Source organism: Medicago truncatula, chromosome 5, assembly GCF_003473485.1.
Source record: "Medicago truncatula cultivar Jemalong A17 chromosome 5, MtrunA17r5.0-ANR, whole genome shotgun sequence".
Lineage (NCBI taxonomy): Eukaryota > Viridiplantae > Streptophyta > Magnoliopsida > Fabales > Fabaceae > Medicago > Medicago truncatula.
The window spans coordinates 12,676,847-12,699,624 of NC_053046.1; the positions used below are offsets into that span (position 1 = coordinate 12,676,847).

General features: G+C 31.5%; 1 protein-coding gene and 1 pseudogene across 1 annotated transcript; one reads left to right on the forward strand and one right to left on the reverse strand.

Moving 5' to 3' along the window:
• Positions 1-605: 605 nt before the first annotated feature.
• Positions 606-6,793, reverse strand: LOC11420582 (ent-copalyl diphosphate synthase, chloroplastic-like; annotated as a pseudogene).
• Positions 6,794-9,929: 3,136 nt separating this feature from the next.
• On the forward strand, positions 9,930-12,248 carry LOC11423819 (protein TORNADO 2). Its single transcript, XM_003612832.4, has 2 exons — positions 9,930-10,549; positions 11,571-12,248. Exons 1-2 carry the CDS (start codon positions 10,052-10,054, stop codon positions 11,880-11,882), a joined length of 810 nt encoding a protein of 269 aa, XP_003612880.1. The 5' UTR covers positions 9,930-10,051; the 3' UTR covers positions 11,883-12,248.
• Positions 12,249-22,778: the final 10,530 nt, after the last annotated feature.

Consider the following 22,778-nt stretch of genomic DNA (forward strand, 5'->3'; position numbering starts at 1 on the left):
ATTCCATGCCTCTAGTAACTTTGTGCTTCAAGAATGTTATACCTTGAACTTATTCATACCTCATTACTATCTCATACACTTGCAATTTTTTTAGCTTTGACAATAAATTGTCACTCATTTCTACATCTTGTGACAAAAGTCAAAAAGATTCACTTTGTCGAGTAGACTAATTTGCTCTATTTGATTATTTGCCTGTGTTATATCAAAACCACGACGTCTGACTTCTAATCCCACTTTTAAAATAGGAAAATTCCGCTTGAGTTTAAGTCATATTATTTATCTAAACATAAATAATTGATAAAGAAAAATATATACTTTTGGACATCTTTTGCCTTTTCTAAGTGTGTTCGCGTCGAAAGATCAAGATTTGTTTAGTCTACAAAAATAGAAATTTGATCCTCATAAGGAGTTTAACTTTGATACTTTATACCATGAAGTAGTATATACTGCATCTAATCAAAACTAATATTCAACTTTTAGTTCTCAAGTAGTTTATACTGTGAAGTAGTTTGAACAAGACAATATTTGATTCAGAGACTCAATACTTGAACAACAAACGACATATTAGAAGATTGTCTATTTGACATCAAACATGGGATATCCAATCTTGATTATTTAAAGTTTAAATCCAAACAAGTCTAGAAGAAAAATAACATGGTAAAATAATGAACTGTGACACCTGTTTTGAAACATTACTAGTTACTACTAGTTGTTTCAGATAACTTTTTGAAAGAGAACTTTATTAATATGAGAGTAAATGGTCTCTGCGTCACAATATGCTTCATAGTAAAAACTCTTGGCCACCGCAAGGAATGAATTCTTGATATTGGAATGCAAGCCATCTGGAGAATTTTGAAGCACCAACTGCACAAGTTCTTGCATTTTCGACTATCTCGAGTGTATTGATACTAGCATGTGCCTGACAATAACATAAATGTACAAAAACTAGTATTTCTACCCGTGCAACGCACTGGCGAACAAATATTTTTTGTGGTGTTAACAAATTATTACTCTGAACGATGAAGCAAGAACACAAAAAAGTTATCTACAAAATTAAACAAAGGTTTTTGTGTGTGATTAATGTATATTGAATAATTCAAATTGACCATGAAGCTTAAATATACATATTCATACCTGATAAGTTATTTTCTACAAATAGACACATTAATACAATTGTTAATCATAACATTTAATTGAGTGGAGTTTGTGACTTTAACATTAATACAATTGTTAATCACAATATTTATACCTACAATATAAATAGAAACATAAACTAAATACCTATAGCCCCCATGTTTGAAGAATATGAAATTTTGGACTTAAATCGTATACTTATAGCCCCCCATGTTTAGGGAATATAAAATTTTAAATTATCCTCAAATACTTATATAGCCCCCATGTATAAGACAGACATATTGATTTGTTTGAGGTTAGCATTGAAATATAGAGTGTTTGTATATTATTAATGAGAGTGGAAGACTGAAAATACACTATCCAGAGGGAAAAAACTTAACTATCATCAATGTGTTATGTAAAAAAAAACAGTGAATAACATATTGTTATTGGGTGCACCTTGTTATAGTATTTGTTGTTTAAATAATTGAAATAAGTAGAGAAGTACGGTTTTGGTAACCGTCCTGTGTTTTTGGGTAGATTGAGAAATTATCCTAAATAATAGGTACAAAAAGTATATCCATAAAGGAACGTTGAAAATACTTTGTATCAGCATAAAGGCAAAGTAGAAAATAAAAAACCAAAATAAATCTCGTTGAAGAGTTCACCAAATCAATGCATTAGTGAGAAAACAAAATTGTAAAGCAATGTTTTGAATCTAGTGAATAAGCATAATTATAGTAGAAAAAATAAGTGAACAGAGAGCACAAACGGAGCCTTCATTGTTGAATTAAGATAGACTCTTACATGCATATTTTGCAAGCTTCTTAGGAACGGTTTTGGCAGATAACATATTTCGTAAGCTACTTTCTAGCCTTACAACCGCCCTTGGATGAAAGACAATGAAGATCATTCATGTCCTAGTATTTTTGTAGTTCATGAAAGTTTCTATTTGCCTTTACTCATAAGTGTCTATCCATGCATTTCTTGAACTTTTCATCTTTTTCATAGTAATTGATTATTCATATATGTCATCTTCTTTCTTAATTGATTATTCCTATCTGGGAAAAAGTTTATGAATTATTATTGGTTAGATACTTTCAAAATGAGTCTAAGAAAAATTATATATAGTAATTTGAGTTTGATAATAATAAGACAATTATATATAAACATTGTAAACGAACAACTCCAAAACTTGAGGGTTAAACATACAATTATGGACTTTCAAAATGGTTAAGAAAAATTTATGCTAAAAATTTATGCAAAAAAAGAAATTTTTAACTAAACTTTATTTTTCAGAGGCAAAACAGTATACTCATTACCTTTTTTTTTGTAGCTCACTGCATTACATCAATAGGAATCTGAAATGATTTGAAATATGCTTTAGTAACTTATGATATTAATTTTGGACTCTAATGTCTTCAAAGCACTCTCAAGAATCAAGATACATATATCAAGAATCAGGAAATGAAAAACATACTACAACTCTCAAACTTTTGTTTTTGTTTTTGATAAATCAAAACTGATTTATCAACTCCATACAACATATATGAAAAACATAAGCTATGAAAAATCTGCTCATTAAATGAAAAAAGGATAAGAACATATATGGAGCTGTGAAATAGGAAATCACTTTACCTCAACAAAAGGATAAATCAAAGGAAAGAGTCAGAAGATGATTGAAACATACAACCTGCAATACACCAGACACTTAGTAAGAAGAAAATCAATATAAAATAAATGTGTCCAGTTCAAAAGAGATTATTATTTTTATTGTTGGACATGGTACAAACAATTCATAACCCATAATCAATAAATTTAAATTTAATTTCATGACACTTGTAAAATAAATTAGAGAACAATCTACCTCATATTATCATTGACTTCATCTCTTGATTCTCAGAACCTTCTTCTTCAACCTTTCTCCTTTAAGAAACCCAAAAACACAAACACAAAGTTCAATCAATCAGATACTCAAAACAAAGAAAAGTAAAATTTCAACCATAAACACTACTCTACTATCTATGGACACAGATTACCTTCAAATAAAAGGATTGTTGTTGAACAACAGTGATTCAAAATCGTGTCTCCCTGAGCTACAGGAGAAGAAAAAATTGAAATCAGGGTTTAGAATATGAACACACTTCAGATATTAAAAAAAGAAAAAAATAGATTTATAATTATTACCTCCGTCGTTGTTCATGTGTTTGGTCGTAAGTAAAATCGGCTTGGTAGCTATTTGCGATTGGAATAGAGGAAGAGGATGAGGAGAGAATGAATGAATTCATAGAGAGAGAGTGAGAGATTTGAGGGGAGGATTTAAAATTTGAATTTGAATTGAGTGAAACTTGTCTGAGGGTTGTGCAGATTTGGTGTTTATGGAGTTTGTCTCAACTCTCATAGCTTGCAAAGCTGTTTATCTTGAGCGTGATAACAGGGAAGATTGTTGAAAAGTATCCCTTTTATGCTTATTGCATTAAATGTTTCTGAAAAAAGCTGGAACAGCGATGGGTTAGAGGGTTGGGCTGAGCATAAGTTGGGCCTCATTTCAAATTGGATTTTGTTTGTTTCTGAAAAAATAGGTCTGAAAATGATGTTTCTTGGAGGGAAATTTAGCAATTTAAATTTTGTTGGTTAAAAGTGAATTTTGATAATTTAAAAATGGGTGAAAATGATGTTTTTGATCCAACTTACTAAAAATGATGATAAAATGAGATTATGAAATATGATGATTTATTGTAGGTGGCTTAGAATTTTGACACATTAGATTGAAGCAAATTTTTTTCCTATTTGTGTCTTCACATTTGTATATTATTAAGATTCAAGATCTAAATGTTGGAGTCTTGAATTTATCAACTTATTCATGCAACTTGTATAATTTTTGGATAGTTGCGAAATTTACTTTATTTTATAAACATCTCCATTGAACATCAATTAACTTCTATGCAATATCATAGCTTCCTTTAAGTATCTTTCTGAATCTTAATGTATGTTTGTAATTACAGCGAGGTTGGCAAAATCATGGTCACACATTGATTTCGTTAGTTTCAAAATATAATTTTTGCCAAAAGTACGGTAGCAAACTATGACTCTGAAAACTGACTGTATCCAAACATGTACTTCTAAGCATAAAAACTAGCATTCACTACTAACCTTGTTGATTTGTTAATTACGGAGGCCGGTGCAGATTCTATTAGTGACATAAAGTAGTTTCTGGTACTCAGGGTTGAGTTGTACTTCTTTTGACAAATATCCAGCGGTTAAATTTATGATTTGCACAAGTAATTCAGCTTCTCTTTTGGATTTGTTTCCTTCATAGTGCCAGCTTGAGAACCACCTTTGCCACTGATCAAAAAACAAAATAAAAAGCTTTAGGAAAAAATTCTAAAGTTCTTCCTATTTGTCATTCTTTTACATGTTTCATTTAACTGAAACTTGGCTCTAGTTGTGTTCAAACGAAGTTACATTTAGAAATGAATATATATATATATATATAAAGTTACGAGTCTCGAAAGGATTTCTACTCACCATTTGAATCAAATAATGATAATTTTCCTAGTTTTGATGCATAAACATTTGGAGGCCAAGGTAATCAAGGGTTGTCAGCAAAATTCCCATGAGTTTCTCCTCTCTCTTGTTCTTGTCTAACCCCCTGCAACAAATTACACATGCATATTTAAAACACATTTTGTTGCATCAGTGGTGAAATTTAATGTCTACAAAGAACTATTAATCAGTGTTCAAATATAAAATATTATTACTAGATATGCCCGATATATGGTAACTACTAACTTCATGAATTAGACTCAACTCAAATTCTAAGACACTCATTAATAAGTATACATAATAATTGTTCGAAAGATAAAGAGTATAGGAAAGATATGTTGTTTACTTGATAGAGTAAACTCCTCCATTGATGCATTTATTGAACTGATCTACAAAAGCACTCTTAGTTTCGTCATCTTTGAAATTCGACTCCAGTATCTGCAGCAAAGCTGTTGTTTTAGCCCATGCAAGTCTCTCTAGAGACCTCTCGGGCTCAAATATGCTAGCCGCTGCTACATAATAAGCAATTAGGAGACTCTTTTTGCTCAATCCAAACCCTTCTAGTTCTGATTCCATGTACCACCTAACAGATAAATATTTAGTTGCAAATATTCAAATGTTCATTAGTTATTGCTTTCATTGAGTGAAGCATGTTAGAGAGTGTTATGTGGTTATTACTCTTACCTTTGGATTTCTTCTTCCCATTCATTATAATGCATTGCTTGACAATTGTTGTAATCTAACTTTGCAAGCTCGAGGTAAATATCATTGTTCATGTACGGCATCCTATCAGAATTGAGTAATTTCATTTGTTAGTAAGTGAATTCACATTCAATGTAAAATTAAGACTCTTACCTGTAAAGGGTCTTGCCAATCCAAACATCATTTTCACCACCATATTGTTCAAGGTAAAAGCGTGTCTCCAGTCTGGGTAAGCTAGCATACCATGGCACATCCAGAGCATAACCCACCTGCAGAGTGTTTGTTATACATAATTCAGCAGAACTCACATGAACTTCTTAAGCTTGGGAGCTACATTTACCCTCCAACAACTTCTTGAAAACTGATCTCATTCAGAAGTATACATGCAAACGCAAAAAAAAACACAATTTTCTCTGGATTCGCCCATCCAGATATGAAAAAAAACTCTTTCCGTCTGAATGTGTGCTTCCAATGGATTAGGATTTTAAGAATTATGGGGAAAGATGCTCCCGTAAACTTTGAGATCGGTAGGAATGAAATTAGAACTCACCTCACCAGGTAAATCTTTGATTATGATCCATTTATCTAGGAGTTTATTAGCCGCACGTTTCTTTGTTAAATAATTCGCTGAGAAATTCTTGGCGTCCTCAAGAATCTTCTCTTCTTGAAACAGCACTTGCGAAGCTCTATATAGATTGAACATGCCAGTAACAGCTTGATTTAGCTGTCCGGCAAAGCAAAAGAATTCGCCACTTTTCTCAAAATGCTTGAACACATCTGCCAATTAGCAATCAAACTTAAACATTTATTTATCCATTTGTGAAGATCATATATAACTCTAGCAAGCAATATCAGAAGCAAGGAATTAAAAAAAAAAATCATCAACTTTTGTGTTATGTAGTATGAAAAACTTACTCCAATTTGAACAATTCTCTTTATAGTCATAGTGAAGTACTAATTAATATCTATTATTGACGAAAATATTAATAATTGATATTATGCACGCATACATAATAAATTATGATCAAATTGAAATATCAATTACCTTAATTTCTCATTTTACTCTTTATAATATGGTGAAATCTTTCAACTTACCGGGTGAAACTTGGTGGCCATGCAACCTAAGCAGTCTAAATCCCATTGTTATGTCATCTATATCTTGAACCTATGAATTTCTTGCCCAGCAAATACCTTTCTCAATCCAATATCTAAAAAAATTAAATTACATTTATCAAGTGAATAATCATATAGAAGACAATGCAGGTATGTTTTCTCACGTTCACACTTTTTTTCTTCAAAGTATTTGCAAATTGTAAATCAAGTTATTATGTGTGTACCTTGACACATAATTCACCGATTCTTTGATCTCTTGTCGAAAATATCTAGAAATTCCGAGGTGTTCTAGTCGATCCAGAACCCACATGTGTTCATTTTTAATACGTGAAAGTATCCATTTTTATTTGGTCTTTGTTTATTTTTTATTTTTTTAAGAATTTGGTCTTTATTATAATAAGGAAACTAGTAATGTAGTCATAATTTGGTCTTTATTATAATAAGAATTTAGTTTTTTTTTTTTAAAGAATTTGGTCTTTATTATAAATATAAGTGATAAGCATGTACGTGTAATGGTTAATATTTTAACATAAATATATTGAAATAATCATATGAAAAATATGCATAAAATTTCCTCCATCGTAAATCCATTCAACTATAGATTAATCAAAAAAATTGTGTAAGCGTGTAATTTCATTTCAGCCTAAATGTAGGTATTATTCAATTTCGACTTGATCAATTTAGTTGTAACATATGACAGAATCGATTAAAAACAGGGTTTGTAATTTCTAAAATAAATTGGATTTATTTATCAAATTATAGCACAATTAAGTTTATTTTAAATTAACTTTGACTAGCATTTCCCTATTTATATACAAGAGGCTTGTCAACAAATAACAACTAAATTTAAAAATATTTTAGATCATTAAGATCATCCATTAAATCAAGTTAAAAAATTCTAGGGATGTCTGTCATGCGGTTCACTCTAGAGCTAGTTAGTGACTTTAAATGATATGGTCTGCTAGTAGCTTGAGCTTAGCCCAATCTGAAACAGGTTCATCTAAGTTATTAGCTGATAGATAAGATGATGTTTTGACGTCGAGACATGTGAAGATAAGATGATGTTTCCTTAATCAGATGACCTTTGGATAATTTTTGTCTGAAACATGGGACCTTAAGCGTGTATATGAATGACTTAGGATTGTGTGGGCATCAAAGAATTATATTGATCTAGAAGGGATCATGATTGTTGGATGAAGCATCTATTGGTTTTCCATAAACAACGTCATTAATCCTTACTAGACTTAATATTTGCGGCCTATGAGATGAATGATGGTTTAAGTTTGTGCAAACAGGTTGATATTTGATCCTTACTGGACCTAATATCTTTGGCTTGAGAGATCAATGACGGTTGAAGATGGGTGGCGATAGATTGATAACTTTACAATGAGGATAGTGTATTTGTAAACACGTTTTCAATCAAGTAAGTGTCGTGGGCGTGAGATATTTAGGGACAATACTAATGACCTGGACTTGAGCCATGAGTTAGTCTTTACTGCAAAATCATTAGGGTTTTAGGACCCAATACTCTAATTGGACATGTCTCTCAGGACAGTTGTATACAACTCACTATTAGGAATGGATCATATGGTCATGATTTTATCAACAACCTTGCTATACCCCTAAGACACACCCATTGATTGGCACGCTCTAGATAATGATTTTGGGTGACCCAATCTTTTAGCGGATTTGATTTAGTAAGTTTAGTACATTTTTAAAACTACCCCACACATATCTAAGCCTACTTGTTAACTTGTTCGAACTACTGCACTCGCACTAATTAAACATTTACTTTATTCGTTGTCTTTTCATATACCAAAATTTCTGAAAACAATATTTAAAAAATCCAATCACCTAAATTTCTATCAAGCAAGGAAAACAAAGAACTTGTCCATTAAACTATGTATGAAATTAAAAGAATAGAATTATCATTGGCCATCTTTTAGAGATGAATTCTATCCATTATAGGACCTTTCAGAGCACACACTAAAAAACCTCTTAGGATTTATCCCCAAGATCATATTTGTGCATTAAATAATTCATTATTTTTCAGTTGGTAGAGATATTGCATTTTATATACAGGGACCGGAGTTCGAACTCCGAACACTCCACTTCTCCACAATTAAATTGTATGAGCTCTAACTATTAAATTACTTTAAAAAAAAAATTATAGGACCTAACAAATCAATTCAAAAAAGTGAAAGATTAAAATTCTACGATCACATTTTCTTTATTCAATCACTAAAATTAAAATTAAGCTTTAAAAAAGTACTCCCTCCCTTTTTAATTGTCACTTTTTAACATTTTACATAAATCAAGACAATCAATAAATATTACTACTTTTGATACAATTGTTTTTATCTTTACTATAATGACATTTAATATTTCATTTCATATGTTTCTCTTTCTGCAATAAATATCTAAAGGTAATTTTGATAAAACAACATTTAATGTTGCATTGAACTTTAAAAGTAACAATTAAATACGAACAAATTTTTTCTCTAAAAGTAACAATTAAAAAGGAACGGGAGTAATACTAGAGTAGAACCAAGCCAAAAAATAAAAAGAAAGTGAACATAGGTGAAAAATTCTTCCTAAGTTTGAAATAAGTCAACTCAGATACCGAGAAGGCCCCACCATAGACCTTAGTCCTTTTGACTGCTGGCAAGCATTTTCTTTCCAGCTTTTCCTTTCCCTCTCCATGTGTACTGTGCAAATCTATTAATATCACTTTCCAAACAGAAGTTGCCCATACCTGCAAATTATAATTAGATATTTTAAAAATGAATTTTTGCTTCTTTTTTTTGGTAGATAGACGAAATGGCAAAACCATTATAAACTCACACACACAAGTGGAGGGACGGGGTTCGAACCCCCGTCAAGGCGTCCGGCCTAACAATTTCGATATTTTACTAGTTGAGCTAGGACTTTTGGACTGAATTTTTGCTTCTGATTATGATCAAATTATATATATTTTATCATTAAAATCAACATTTTTTTTTTAATAAACGTGGAAATTTAAATGAAACATCTAATATATGACCTAGGTATTAAAGAATTTTCCATAAATTAATCCGCTTAGAGAAGTAATTGTAGAACCGTAGGATAATACTCCTTCCGTCCTAAAATATAAGCAAAAAAATCTCATATTATTTATCTCAAAATATAAGAAAAAAGACTAACTTTTATGCTATTATTATGTTTTTTCAAACAAATTATTTTTTTCAATGTAAAATTAAATGCAAATTGCATTCAATTTGTTCTTCTTTTTATTTTCTCCATAATTTTTAACCAATGAGAATTATTTTTACATCTTTCCATAAAATTTATTCCAAGGAGAACACAAAAAATTATACCTCAAATAACTAAATGTTAGTTTTCTTAATAAGTGTGAATTAGTGTTTTTTCTTATAAATTAGGACGGAGGAAGTAGTACACTGTAAACTGATAAAGACATGCACACCCTTTTATGTACTACTAGTACAGTCACGTGCCCCAACACCATTTCATTTTTGTTCATCTTCCAACAAACAACAAAATCAACACCCAAAACCCTCTCATAATCCCCTCCATAAAAATGGCAATGAGCAACAACATCATAGGATTCATAAACCTAGTAGCTGTAATCCTCTCAATCCCAATCATTGGTGCTGGAATCTGGCTAACAAACGAACCAGCAGACACATGTGTCAAATTTCTCCAATGGCCAGTCATAATCCTTGGTGTTCTTCTCTTAGTTGTGTCTCTTGCTGGTCTCATTGGTTCCTTTTGGAGAATCTCATGTCTCCTAATATTCTACCTAGTTGCTATGCTTGTGCTTATTATCTTGCTAGTTTGTTTGGTTATTTTTGTTTACATGGTTACTCTTCGTGGTCATGGTATGATTGAACCTAATAGGGCTTATTTGGAATACCGTTTGGATGATTTTTCTGGGTTTTTGAAAAGAAGAGTTAGAAGTTCTTTTAAGTGGGATGCTATTAGAAGTTGTCTTAGTCAAACAAACATGTGTGGTGAGTTGAATCAAAGTTTTCGTATGGCTCAGGACTTCTTTAATGCACGTTTAACACCAATGCAGGTATAATTATGCTGTTTTTTTTAGTTTATTTTACATATTTTCTATCTACTAGATACAGATCTTTAAGTAAGATCTCAAGTTAGATTTTATTACATGAAGAAAAATGATTGAAAGAAGAGAATCTACTAACAAAGATTAGTTTTTACTAGTATTAACAAAGGTAATAGACATTTTACATTAATAATATGGTTACCCTAAAAAAGAAAATTTATAGTACTAGTGTAGTGTGTTTAAGCTGATTTCAGTTGCATTATTTTAATTTCTTACTCTGTTTCGTTTTTTATGATAAAAATGTATTAAAAGTTTGACAGAAAAAGGACTTTGATTTAGAAAATTTGGTCAATTAATTAAAAAACAATGATATTATTTTTAACAATCATTCAACATTTTATTTTCCCTTCTGAAAAAAACATTTTATTTCCTCTCAATTAGACCCATGTATCTATGTTTTTTCACATGACGAGGGACTTAATTGAAAAACTTTTGACAAAATCAAAGACTATTTTGAATATTAATAGATTCAGTGACTAATTTGAGAATCACTTACAAAGACAGGGACCAATTTGATGGTTTACTCCATTTTTTTAAAATAAACAAATTACTGCTTGATAATTAAAATAAATTTAGTGTTCATGTACGTAAACACAAGTTACAATAGGTGAGATGTTAGGAGGAGCTGCCTAGGTGGAGCTTCAAGAACACTAAGAATTAAATGAAAATCATTGTTAAAACTAGAAATCTCCCTCTACTATACTAATGCCTCCTATGTTTTCCCTTTTATAGTCATCGATTTGTTGATTTAATAGGTCTTTCTTTGGTCACTCAAGCCCATTGGTTTTCTGGTTTGAGTACAGCCGCGTGTATACCAGGTTGCAACTCGTCCGTATAAGACACGTGAAATTGTGACGAGCTTTCAGAGACATTCACAAAAATATAGTTTATGAAACACACTTAATTAAATTCTATCACTTTCTTCACTTACATATATTTTGCCAATAAATTTTTCTTTAATTATTTTCAGTCTGGGTGCTGCAAACCACCAACACAATGTGCATACACATTTGTGAACCCAACATATTGGATTAGTCCAATAAACAATGCAGCTGACATGGATTGTCTTCAATGGAGCAACGACCAAACAACACTTTGTTACAACTGTGACTCATGCAAGGCTGGTTTGTTGGCAAATCTTAGGAAGGAATGGAAAAGAGCTAATGTGATATTGATCATCACTGTTGTCGTTTTAATTGTGGTTTATTTGATTGGATGCTTTGCTTTTAGGAATGCCAAAACTGAGGATCTCTTTCGTAAGTACAAACAAGGCTACACTTGATCATAAGATTTTTAGCATGTAAGATGTAAAGTTTGGTGCTTTAACATTGGTGATGAAATTGGTCGTTCTGTTTAGTTTAATTACTAGTTTTTTTTTTTGTTATATTATTATTAGTTTAACTAGTAATCTGAAGTTCGATCAGTAGATAATTAAAGTCGTTTCAACAATTGTTTCATCAAAGAATCAAACTCGACTTCTTTTAAATAATTTGTTCTTAAGTGCTCAATTGTAACTTAGTTAAATCCTAGCTAGTTTCATTATGGGTCATGCTAAAAATCTACTATGAATGAATTTGTGTGTTCCACTTATTTTGAGAAGAAAAGATGCTTGTTTTTTATGGGTAGTGATGAAATCATGAAAGTTTAAGCTGGATAGTAAAAAGGACACAGGAGCTGAGCGTGATTTGAGGAGGGCACCGAAAGCTGAAGTCTCGAATATCGAGTTAGCAAAGACAGTCAAGTCAATGGAATGGAGGACTTTTGGGGTTATTGTTTGTCCTGTTCCAGGCTTTCACTGATTTTTTTTAGGGAAAGTTGGCTCCACACTTTGAATTTGAATCTATTCCGGGTACAGACACCCAATACAATACGGACAATGACACGTCGACATAGTTAATAATTTAAAAAAATCACATAATTTAGTATAATTGCACGTGTCAGTGTCGTGTTGGTGTCAGACACAACACGTGTTCGACACGGAGACACGTCTAATTTAAAGAGTGTTTCTGTTTGATAGATTTGAATCCTATTCCACAATTTTTCTCTCCAATCTCTCTTCCACTCGTGTGCTACATCATTCCCTTTTTTCCACATTAACAAAAATTTGATGTGTCCCAATATGATTTCTCTATTCTATATAATACTCTTCCATAATATATCTCCTAAACTCTTCATATTACCACTCAATATGTTTTTTTTTATTGAGTTTTTCTATAATGTGCAAATTTGCACATGTTAAGAAGTTTAAATTAATAACTTTGATTTGGAACTTGTGTTTTTTATATTAAATATGTAACATTTAAACGATAATTGTTGGTTTTCAATGAAAAATTACTACTTTTAGTTGCCTTAACATGTACAATATTGCACATGTTAGACAAACTCTTTGTTATTAGATACATTGTTAAATTCTTGTTCATAATCCCATATTACTACTTACATATGTGAATGCGCATTAATTTAAAGAGAGTAACATCATGTAGCTATTTATAATCTTTAACACACCATCCAATAACGTATCATTGCATCAATTGAGACTTCTCAGATTTATTTCTTATGTATATTCGTTCACATACTGATTCATATGTTCCATTATGTTATTCCAATTCATCAAGTTCCATTGTGTCTCTTGCAATTCCTAGAACATAGTGTATCGGAAGCTTCTTCAATGCTTTAACACCACAACTTGCATCGTAACAAAAAGCAAATTAAACAATTGAATGTGAACATTTTAATTCTCATTATTCTCCCTAAATTTCTCTGGCGCATTACCATATTTTTTTCAGCCTCCCGATGTGTTTGATCCATGGTTTCAGATTGTGGCTTCGGTTATGTTGCAGACCTTCATATTACTGTGAAACCTGAGAAAATGCCGCTGAGGTGATCGAATTTGCAATTGCGATGTTGTCATAGAAACTTCAAAATCTCTGATATTACTGCTGCAACTGCGGTCGCAGCCCACAACTTAAAATCATATAGTCTGATCTACAGCTTCAGAACAATCATATAACTTGTGTTCTTTATCCTTCTTTGATAGCAATTTGACCTGTTTGATACTAGCGATCATGGTAGTGGCAACATGAGGCTTCATCCTTCTCTTTTGGATATTAAACCAAACTATCTAGAAGAATTGAGAATGGCACTGAGCATAGGAAGTGTTTTTCGGACCAAAGAAAAACGTTGCATTATCCTTAGCCATTAAGGTTTTTGCTTAGGCATTAAGGTCTCATGATCCTGTAAGCACCGCGATGCAGCACCGCCGTTTACTTTCTAAGCATATAAGACTTGCTTTTCTTAAGTATTAAGTAACTAAGCCTATAAAAGACTATGCTAATAACCTTTCATGAATCAATATTGCAAATCAATTTGTGAATGAAAATATAGTGTTGTTGTAAAATCTCTTCTTCTCTCTTCTTTCCCAGATACATAATTAGTGTATGAGTTTGAGTGATTTATGTCTTACTGATATCAAATTGATATCACAGCAGGTTAGGTCCTACAATGTGAGGGGAAAACAAAAAAAAAAAAAAATAGTTTGAGTGTGTAAGGAACAAAAGATTTTAGTTATTGGGAACTTTTGATGACAACTCATCTAAAAGCTCACAATATTTGGAATTTATGGAACATGGTTTTCAACAAGGAGTTGATGATACTACTCGTAGAAGGGACCAATTGGCACTGCCACAAATTCATCAAGGAATCATTCAATTTTTGGCAAAATAGCTAATGTATGCTAAAGAGGTGTGGGACATATTGAAGCTGACTCATAAAGGAGTAGAGAATGCTCAGAAATCAAAACTGCACTATGTGTAGAGAATACAAAAGGTATAAAACGTTCAATTCAGAAATAGTATAGCAATATATTTTTTGTGTTATAAATCGTGTCAACAAGATAAGGGTGTGTGGAAAAGATATTCTGAATAACAAAGTGGTAGAGAAAATTCTACACACTATGCCGATGAAGTTTGATCATGTGGTGACTACAATAATTTCAATAAATGAAAGCAAGGAAGAGGTGGAGACAATTTTAGTTATACCAATCATGACAAAGGAAAAGGATATTACAACCAAGAGAGAACAAATTATAGTTGTTTCCACTATGAAAAGTTTGGGCACAAAACAGCTGATTGCAGATACAAACATCGAGAAAACATGCCAGAAAATTCATATCAAAAACTAGTGAGTCTTATGAAATTCCATATAGTTTATTTTTAGCAAGCAATACACTTTTAGAAGAAGAAAATATTTGGTATTTGGACACTGGATGTAGTAATCATATGCGTTGATAAAAAGAACTGTTCTCTTCTTTGAACGAAATAGTAAAATCTACCATGGATCGTTGAATTTTGTTAGTGATGTTTGTTATGTTCCTGGTTTTCATTACAATCTCTTGAGTACGAGCAGTTGTCAGAGAAAGGTTACAACATGTTGATTCACAACGGTTATTGCACGTTGATTCACATAAATGGAATATTCATCACAAAGGTAAAAATGACTCCCGATTGCTTATTCCCGCTAAGAATCCACATGATAAATTTCCTTTCTCTAGTTCAATAATTTCAAATGATGATTGGTTGTGGCAAATGAGATTTGGTCACTTTTATTTTTCTAACTTGAATGATTTGTTACGAAAATAATAGGTTTCCCGTTTGCATATTTTGAACATTCCAAGTGGTATATGGGAAACTTGTCAAATGGGAAAAAAAGAATAGAGAATCATTTTCAAACGTGAAGTCTTGGAGAGCAAAGAAACTACTGGGGATAGCTCATTCAGATTTATGTTCGGTTAAAACACCAACATACGGTGGATGAATGTACTTTATTACTTTCATTGATCATTTCAGCAGAAAAACTTGAGTGTATTTCTTGAGACAGGAATCAGAAGTTGTTGACGCCTTAAAGACAGTCAAGGCGTTTGTAGAAAAACAAAGTGGTTGCCAAATCAAAGCACGCAAACAGAGACCAATAGTACCTCGTCGTTACAAATTTCTTTGAGCAACATGAAATTCAACATCAGTTAACAACCAAGTATACTCTACAACATAATGAGGTTGTTGAAAGAAAGAACAAAACAGTCTTGGATATGGTGAGATGTACGTTGAAAGCTAAACAAATGCCAACGAAATTTTGAATGGAACATGGTTTATATTTTGAACAGGTGTCCGACAAAAGTGTTCAGGAGAAGACATTTTTCTAAAATTGATAAACTTTGAAGGGTAAATGTAAATCTAAGATTGTTTCTATATAAGAATTTCCGATTTCTCAAAGAAATCAGAATCTAAAAGACATATTTTAACATTAGAATCTAAGAAACATTTTATTGACATTAATTTTTTGATCGAACTCCATATATTAGGATACCGTCATTTTGAAAACCAGATGCTTAAGACCAAAGAATAAACTAAATACCACTATAAACATGAAATCACAAATAATTATAGCAAAATAAATTGCACATTGTGCGGTACTAAGTCTAGTTGTTTTAAAGTTTAAGGTTCAATTGTAGTTGAACCACAGACAAACCAGAGTTCTTAACTTTTAATATGGTATATCAAGTACTCTCTCCGATCACATATATAAGCAAAAAAATATTTTTTAGATTCATTCAATATTTAATGTATTCGGTTTATATATAGACCAAATACATTATGTATTCAATGAACTTAAAAAGTATTTTTTTGCTTATATATGTGACCGGATGGAGTAATTTGTGTTGGTTCATATGCTTCCATTATATCTTTGGTTATAGTTTATTTTGATGAATGTTGAAAGCAATTCAACGTTAATTTGCTAAAAAAAATGTGTTAACTTATGAACAAAGACTTTGTTTCTGTCCGGACACAATTCAGATTATACAATTCGAACCTCTATTTTAAAGTTCCAGATTATATAATCTGAAATGTATCAGCTTATGCATAGTAATTTGTCTTTGAAATGATCCATTGGGGGGTTTGAACTAGTATTAGATTGTTTCGAATTTTATTCTCAAAATCGTATTTAAACAGGATTTGGATAAACTTGAGCAACTTGATGTTTTTCATAAATTTTTAGGGGATCCGGATGATATAATTATAAAATTTGAACGGAGTATTCTATAAATTTTGGAGGGCGTGCGAGAAATTCAAAGGGTGGAAAGAGAAATTCTTAAGTTATTATTATTGGTCAGAAATGGGCTTCAATCCCCACTCCTCTAATGGGCTTCAATGGCAAACAATATTATGGGCTTCTAGTACACATGAACACAGAAGAGAAGATTGTTGTTCCCACATCAAAGGGTGTTAGGAAACACCAAAAAAATATCAATCTGCGAATGGAATTCGGGGTTAAAATTATTATTTACTAGTGTTTCTTAGCATTGTTTAGAGTGTAGACAACAATCATCCATAGAAGAGGCATCTGTTGAAGGTCACATGCCTAGTTTCCAGACATATTTTTTGACAATCACATAAATAACATCAAATTTGAATTGTTTTTAATTGTCGCAAAAAATTCGCTACCCTAATTAAGATACGTGTATGTATAATTTGCAAAACGACTAGAAACATAACACGAGCCAGAACAATGTGAAGTTTTGTCAGGCATCACTAGCTATTATTAATGGTCTACAAGCTCACAGAGAGAGCTCTTGTAGCACGTTTAACCTTAAGAAGGCAGCAAGCCTTGTATTGAAGTTGAGCTAAGCTTTCTTGAAACACCACCAAAAAGAAAAAAGATAAGCTATGCCTTTATTCTTAACTACTTTAAAAATTATTCATTTGGTTGGTGTGTATGTGGACTATTAAACACATACATCATTTATACATCATTTATTAAATGAATCTAAAAAGTAAATTTTTGCTTATATTTATGACCGGAGGATGTATAAAATTAACCTCTTGGTTTATTCTATAATTTAAATATTTCCTTCAAAATATAAAACCAAATATGGCAGGAGTATTTCACATGTAATGTAGCACATGACCACCAAGTTATTATTCTGACAAACAAGCATGAGAATTCCCACCCATTCCATGTGTGATGTGTGTCAAGAATGAGTCACAAAATACTTGGCATGATTTGCATGCACACAAATACATTTTCAAGTTCCAATACAATGTTGTTGCCCTACCAAGCAAAGTCCAAAGTATGTGGAACAAAACAACATTAAACACCCGTCATTCAAATCCACACCTGTTTGTTTTTGGGCCATTTCATTCCCATACCACAATGCTATTGTTTGATTTAGTGGGTTCTTCTTGTGTCAAAATATGGAAACTAATCTCCCAGAATCTATAAATGATAATTACTTGGTAGAATATTACAACTACAGAGACATAGATAAATCTTCAAATCTATACCATTTCCATAGGGATTGTATTCAAATATCGTCGCACGCAATGCATCAAATGCAGGAACATGTCTACATTAACATGTTTTTTGTCTAGTTATATATGTGCAATGTGCATTGAACTTCTTTATTTTTTTGGGTGGACGAACGGTCCATTGAACTTAAAGATCATTTTAAACGAAAATTGACATTAGATTTTAGATAACGAGAAAAGTTTGTGTACTATCATGGACTGCTTAATTCGATTATCCAACCATGATAAAGACCCATGGTTTTGGTGATGGATTTTGCAAATAGTCCAAAAAACATTCCATCCTACATGGACAGACACACGACTAGCTATTTGTGAGCTCAATTAACTTTAAAGTAAATTTTAAGTAACTTGAAGTTTGTTGAATAATGGTATATTTTAGAAAATATTATCTAACATTTGAATTTATTTTAAAATATACTAATATGAAAAGTAACATGACATTGATTGATTGAATGATGAGCATATACTCAACTAAATTATATGAGTACCATTGTGTTCATCTAATTTTAATGTGAAAGGGATCAAATGAAAGCAAAATGTAGTGTATGTGATGAAATAAATATTAATATAGTAACTAATTAATTGAACCCATTTGAGGTTGACCTAGTGGTTGGTTTAGGATCTTTGAGTTTACTCCTCCAAGTTCGATTCCCTTTGGTGCCAATTTCGGTGGGCTAATAGCTTTAAACGGAGCCCCCACAAGTGGACGGTGGCTTTAACGAGAAAAATATATAGTAACTAATTGCGCACACAACATATCCATTATGAAAACTAAAATTTCAATAATTTTTAAGAAATTTGATCCAAATAGAATGTGAAATAGTAATCCCGTCGCCCTAAATTTCTATAAGCAAAAAAGAAGGTGAACTAGTAGACAACAACTACTATAGAGTTGACTTATTTAAGAAGTTGATCTACTTCAATTCAATAAACAGTTTTTCCTGAACTTCAATTCAATATCACGGATTAAGCAATTTAATCCTACCGTCTCATGTAACATTAACTTATGAGAAAAAAAATAATATGAATGACATCATGGACTAAGCAATTTAAATAAGTGGGACCACTTTCCCTTGTAGATAAAGAAAAACTAGATATTGTGACTCTCTCAATCTTGAAGGGTGCAGTGAGCATTTAATGTACATAACTAGAAATGCATTTTCCATTCCATTCCCATATTTTTATAAGTTAAGTCCTTTTTCTTTCAAAGGGGAAAAAAAGATATAGAGGATCGAGTTTACACATAAAGGGGAGTTTATAAATGAGATACGTAAAGTTGAGCAACATTTGGGAGAAAAGGTTGGGTTATGAGCTTATCTACACTAGGCAAGTTGGCAAAAGAGAAGGTAGTGACTAAGATGTGCATAAATTCACTCACTACTTTCTCCGTCCAATAATGTTTTCCTACATGGCTGCCACCATGAAGTTAATGTAGAAAAACAAAAACAATGAAAAAAGTAAAGAAGAAAAGATGTGTGATTATTCTATTTTTATCAATAAACCACTTTTAGATGGTCAAATAATGGAAATAAATGCTTTTAAAAGTGTGCCCTTGGATGCCTTGTGGCGCATAATAAATTATTACTATTCTTCCAGCTAATTATCTTTCCTTGTGATAATATTTCATGCAAAAATCAACCCAAAAAAAGTTTTTTCTAGATTATCTTTGAAGAATGGTGGATAATTTACCCACCAACCAATGAAAATGAGCAATTTGTTGGTGGGGTTAAGATAGTTCATGGATACCACTTAAAAATGTGCTTATGTGGCTAATGTGTATTGATTGGGGTAAATTACCCACCATTCTTCCATGGATACCCTAGTTGTCACCCAAAAAAAAAATTAAAAAAAAAATAGGTACATTTCAAGGGGTAGTTGTATGGATATTTGATGTATTAAAGTGAGAGTTCGAATCTATACAATTCCCCATTTAAAAGTGTTGGTTATGTTAAAAGTCTCCATGTTTATGCGGAGATGAATACATATAATCTTGTTAAAAGATGTATTTTACTGCTGATCAAAATTTTGAATGCTCAATTTTTGGCTAAGTATGGGTATCAATTTGGGGTATGTTGGGTCTTGCAAGCGTTTTGTCGAATGAAGTGGTGGCTCGTGTTCAACAATTTAGTAATAGTCATAGATACATTTAAGACAAATTCATTTATTCCAACAAATTTTTTAAATATTTTTTCTTTTGTTAAATGGTCTAATGAAAAGGGGCGGACAGGGTATCATCCTAATTTTGTCATCAAAGAGATAATGTTAACCAAATTCTAAAAAGCGAGTGTTGGAGAGTGTTGAAAAGAGAATATCTCTAGCATTCATCGTATAGAAAAACTATTTCCTTCTATCTATTTTACACACCCTATTTGTTAGACACGTTCAGCAGTATACTTACACGATTGATCTTAATTGGTGAACTCAAGTTCTTATTATGATTTGAACAGCCTCTTGAGTCTTGACTCTTGTTGTGACAAGTCATAACCATGCATATTGGGCCTTAAACTATTGGTCATTTTCTTAGGAGGTAAAGAAACGACAGAACAGACACATGATTGCATTTTTGTTTGGGGTGTAGTGTAGGTACTACTAGGTATGATTGCAAATTGATGTCTAACCTATTGTACGGATAGAGTCTTCTGGTTTTTCTGGCCTAATTTGTTTTTGGTAAAACAATTTTTAAATTAATACCGGTTGTTCTCTTCATTTTAAATATTTAGAAAGGGATATATTAAGTGTAAAAATTCTCATAATGTTAGGAATGAGATTTATCCATAAAAAAGAGAAGGTAATGAGACAAGAAAGTTTGGCATATGGTTATTTTCACTGCTTTCTTGGTATGTTACACATCTAATCCTGAGTCAAATTGATACATCATTCTTGCAATCTATTTCATTCTTTTACTAAAAGGAATTTAATCATACATGATATGATATATATCCACGATAAGGAAATCATACCTCAAAAAAATGACAAAGATCTTGATTTGCCTCTTATAAATAAAGTTATTATTTTTTTGGTAAAAAATATTTAGGTGAATTAGGTAGAAATACAAGTGAACCAAAACCTTGTTGGTTAGTCACGTGATATATATATGACAAATAATGGTGATAATCATTTTAATTTGAGAATGAATATTAATTTTATTTCTGAATTATTTCCTTCTAACATTCTTTGTAACCACCATCTCAATAAATAAAGATAAAGAATGGTTATACACTTGCTACTAATAAAATTGTCCTCTTGTCACTTGTTGTTACAATTTGGATAATAACTAAACATAGACCTAATAAAACAGCTAACTAATTACAAACTCCCTAAATCCCATTGCAACACAAACACATGGTTGGTTTTAATTAGATATAAAATAAAACATACATAATTGTTAATTTATATGATAACGTATTATCATGTTAGTAATTTTACCACTTTGATAATGCCAATTATGGCATGTAATGTCAAATTAGCTAGAATGATTGAGGGATATGATATGGTCACACGGATGAAACATTAGACCTAATTTAGCATGTTAGGACTTTAATCTCTATTATTGAAGTAAAGTGGGAAATCCTTTTCATAACTTTTGGCTCATATATTATTAGCTAATTAGTGGGAGGAAAAACGTGATCTGACATGATGTAACCCAAGCCCTCAAGACGGTTTTTTAGTTAGGATTTTCCTTTGTAATAGTAACATGGTTTTGTTGCCTGGTGCCCCCCACCTATATCCATATTTCATTCACCTTATATCGACAAAAATCATAAAGTAGATAAAAAAAATCACATATATTCACCTTGCATAATCATAAAGTAGATGAAAAATCACGTATTAGTTCAAAAAAAGAAAATCAACGTATATTTACCTTATACATCATAGTCAAGTTAGTATATAGTAGATACTTTATGTTTTTTCGTTTTTTATAAAAAGAAAAAAAGCACGTATTTTTTTTTACAAAACTACGGAGTTTAATTTCTGAGTCAAATTGAATTGTATATCTGTATATATAAGTAATAAAAAAAAAATGAACTGTATATATTAGTGACAAAACTCTCGTACGTAAAGTTTCAATTCGATTGTATATCTCTTATTCCTAAACAAAGCTTGGTTGCCCTAATTTTAACCTAATATTTTAACCTAATATTTTAGCAACTTTTCCCTCCTTCAAAACCTAACCATATTTCCTAATTCCCCTCCTCGAAACCCTAACCATGATTTCCTAACTTCACTCCCCCTAAAACCTATCTAATTGATTTCCATAAACCATATCTCCTAACTCCCCTCCTCCAAACCCTCACCAATATATTTAAATCCTTTCTCCTAAACCGAAATCTATTTCTAAAACCATACCTTTCTCTTAAACCGAAATTTCTTAATCAACATGGCTTCCAGAAACATTCAAACTTTGTTGTCATACCACTACCTCACTGGTAACCATATCTTCATTCCACTCTGGTTTAAACTAAATATATAGATTTTTGCTCTTATTCCTCGCTGTTTGAAAGTATAAATCATTCTTTCAATCCCTTTCAATCTTTTGTAGGTCCGTTGGTGAAAAACTCTTTTTCCGATCTTGACAAAGCAATCAACAAGCTCAGACTGAAATACAGATCATATATCGTTGAATATGACATTGATGTTGTATGTGTTTTTTGCGAAATATACCTATTCTTAATTATTTGCATTCTATTTTATCAATGTTTGTGATGTTTTTGTTTGTTATTTTTTTAGGGTGCAGTATGCTTGCCAAACATGTTTGGCGGTGATTTCGGAGATCAAATTGGGCGCTATGCAATATTGACTGATCCTAAGTCCAACAA

What these genes read in the sequence shown, in the direction of transcription:
- LOC11423819 (XM_003612832.4), top strand. Translation starts at nt 10,052, where the DNA reads ATGGCAATGAGCAACAACATCATAGGATTCATAAACCTAGTAGCTGTA. An exon ending in CACGTTTAACACCAATGCAG is followed by an intron (nt 10,550 to 11,570) that starts GTATAATTATGC and finishes AATTATTTTCAG; the next exon opens with TCTGGGTGCTGCAAACCACC.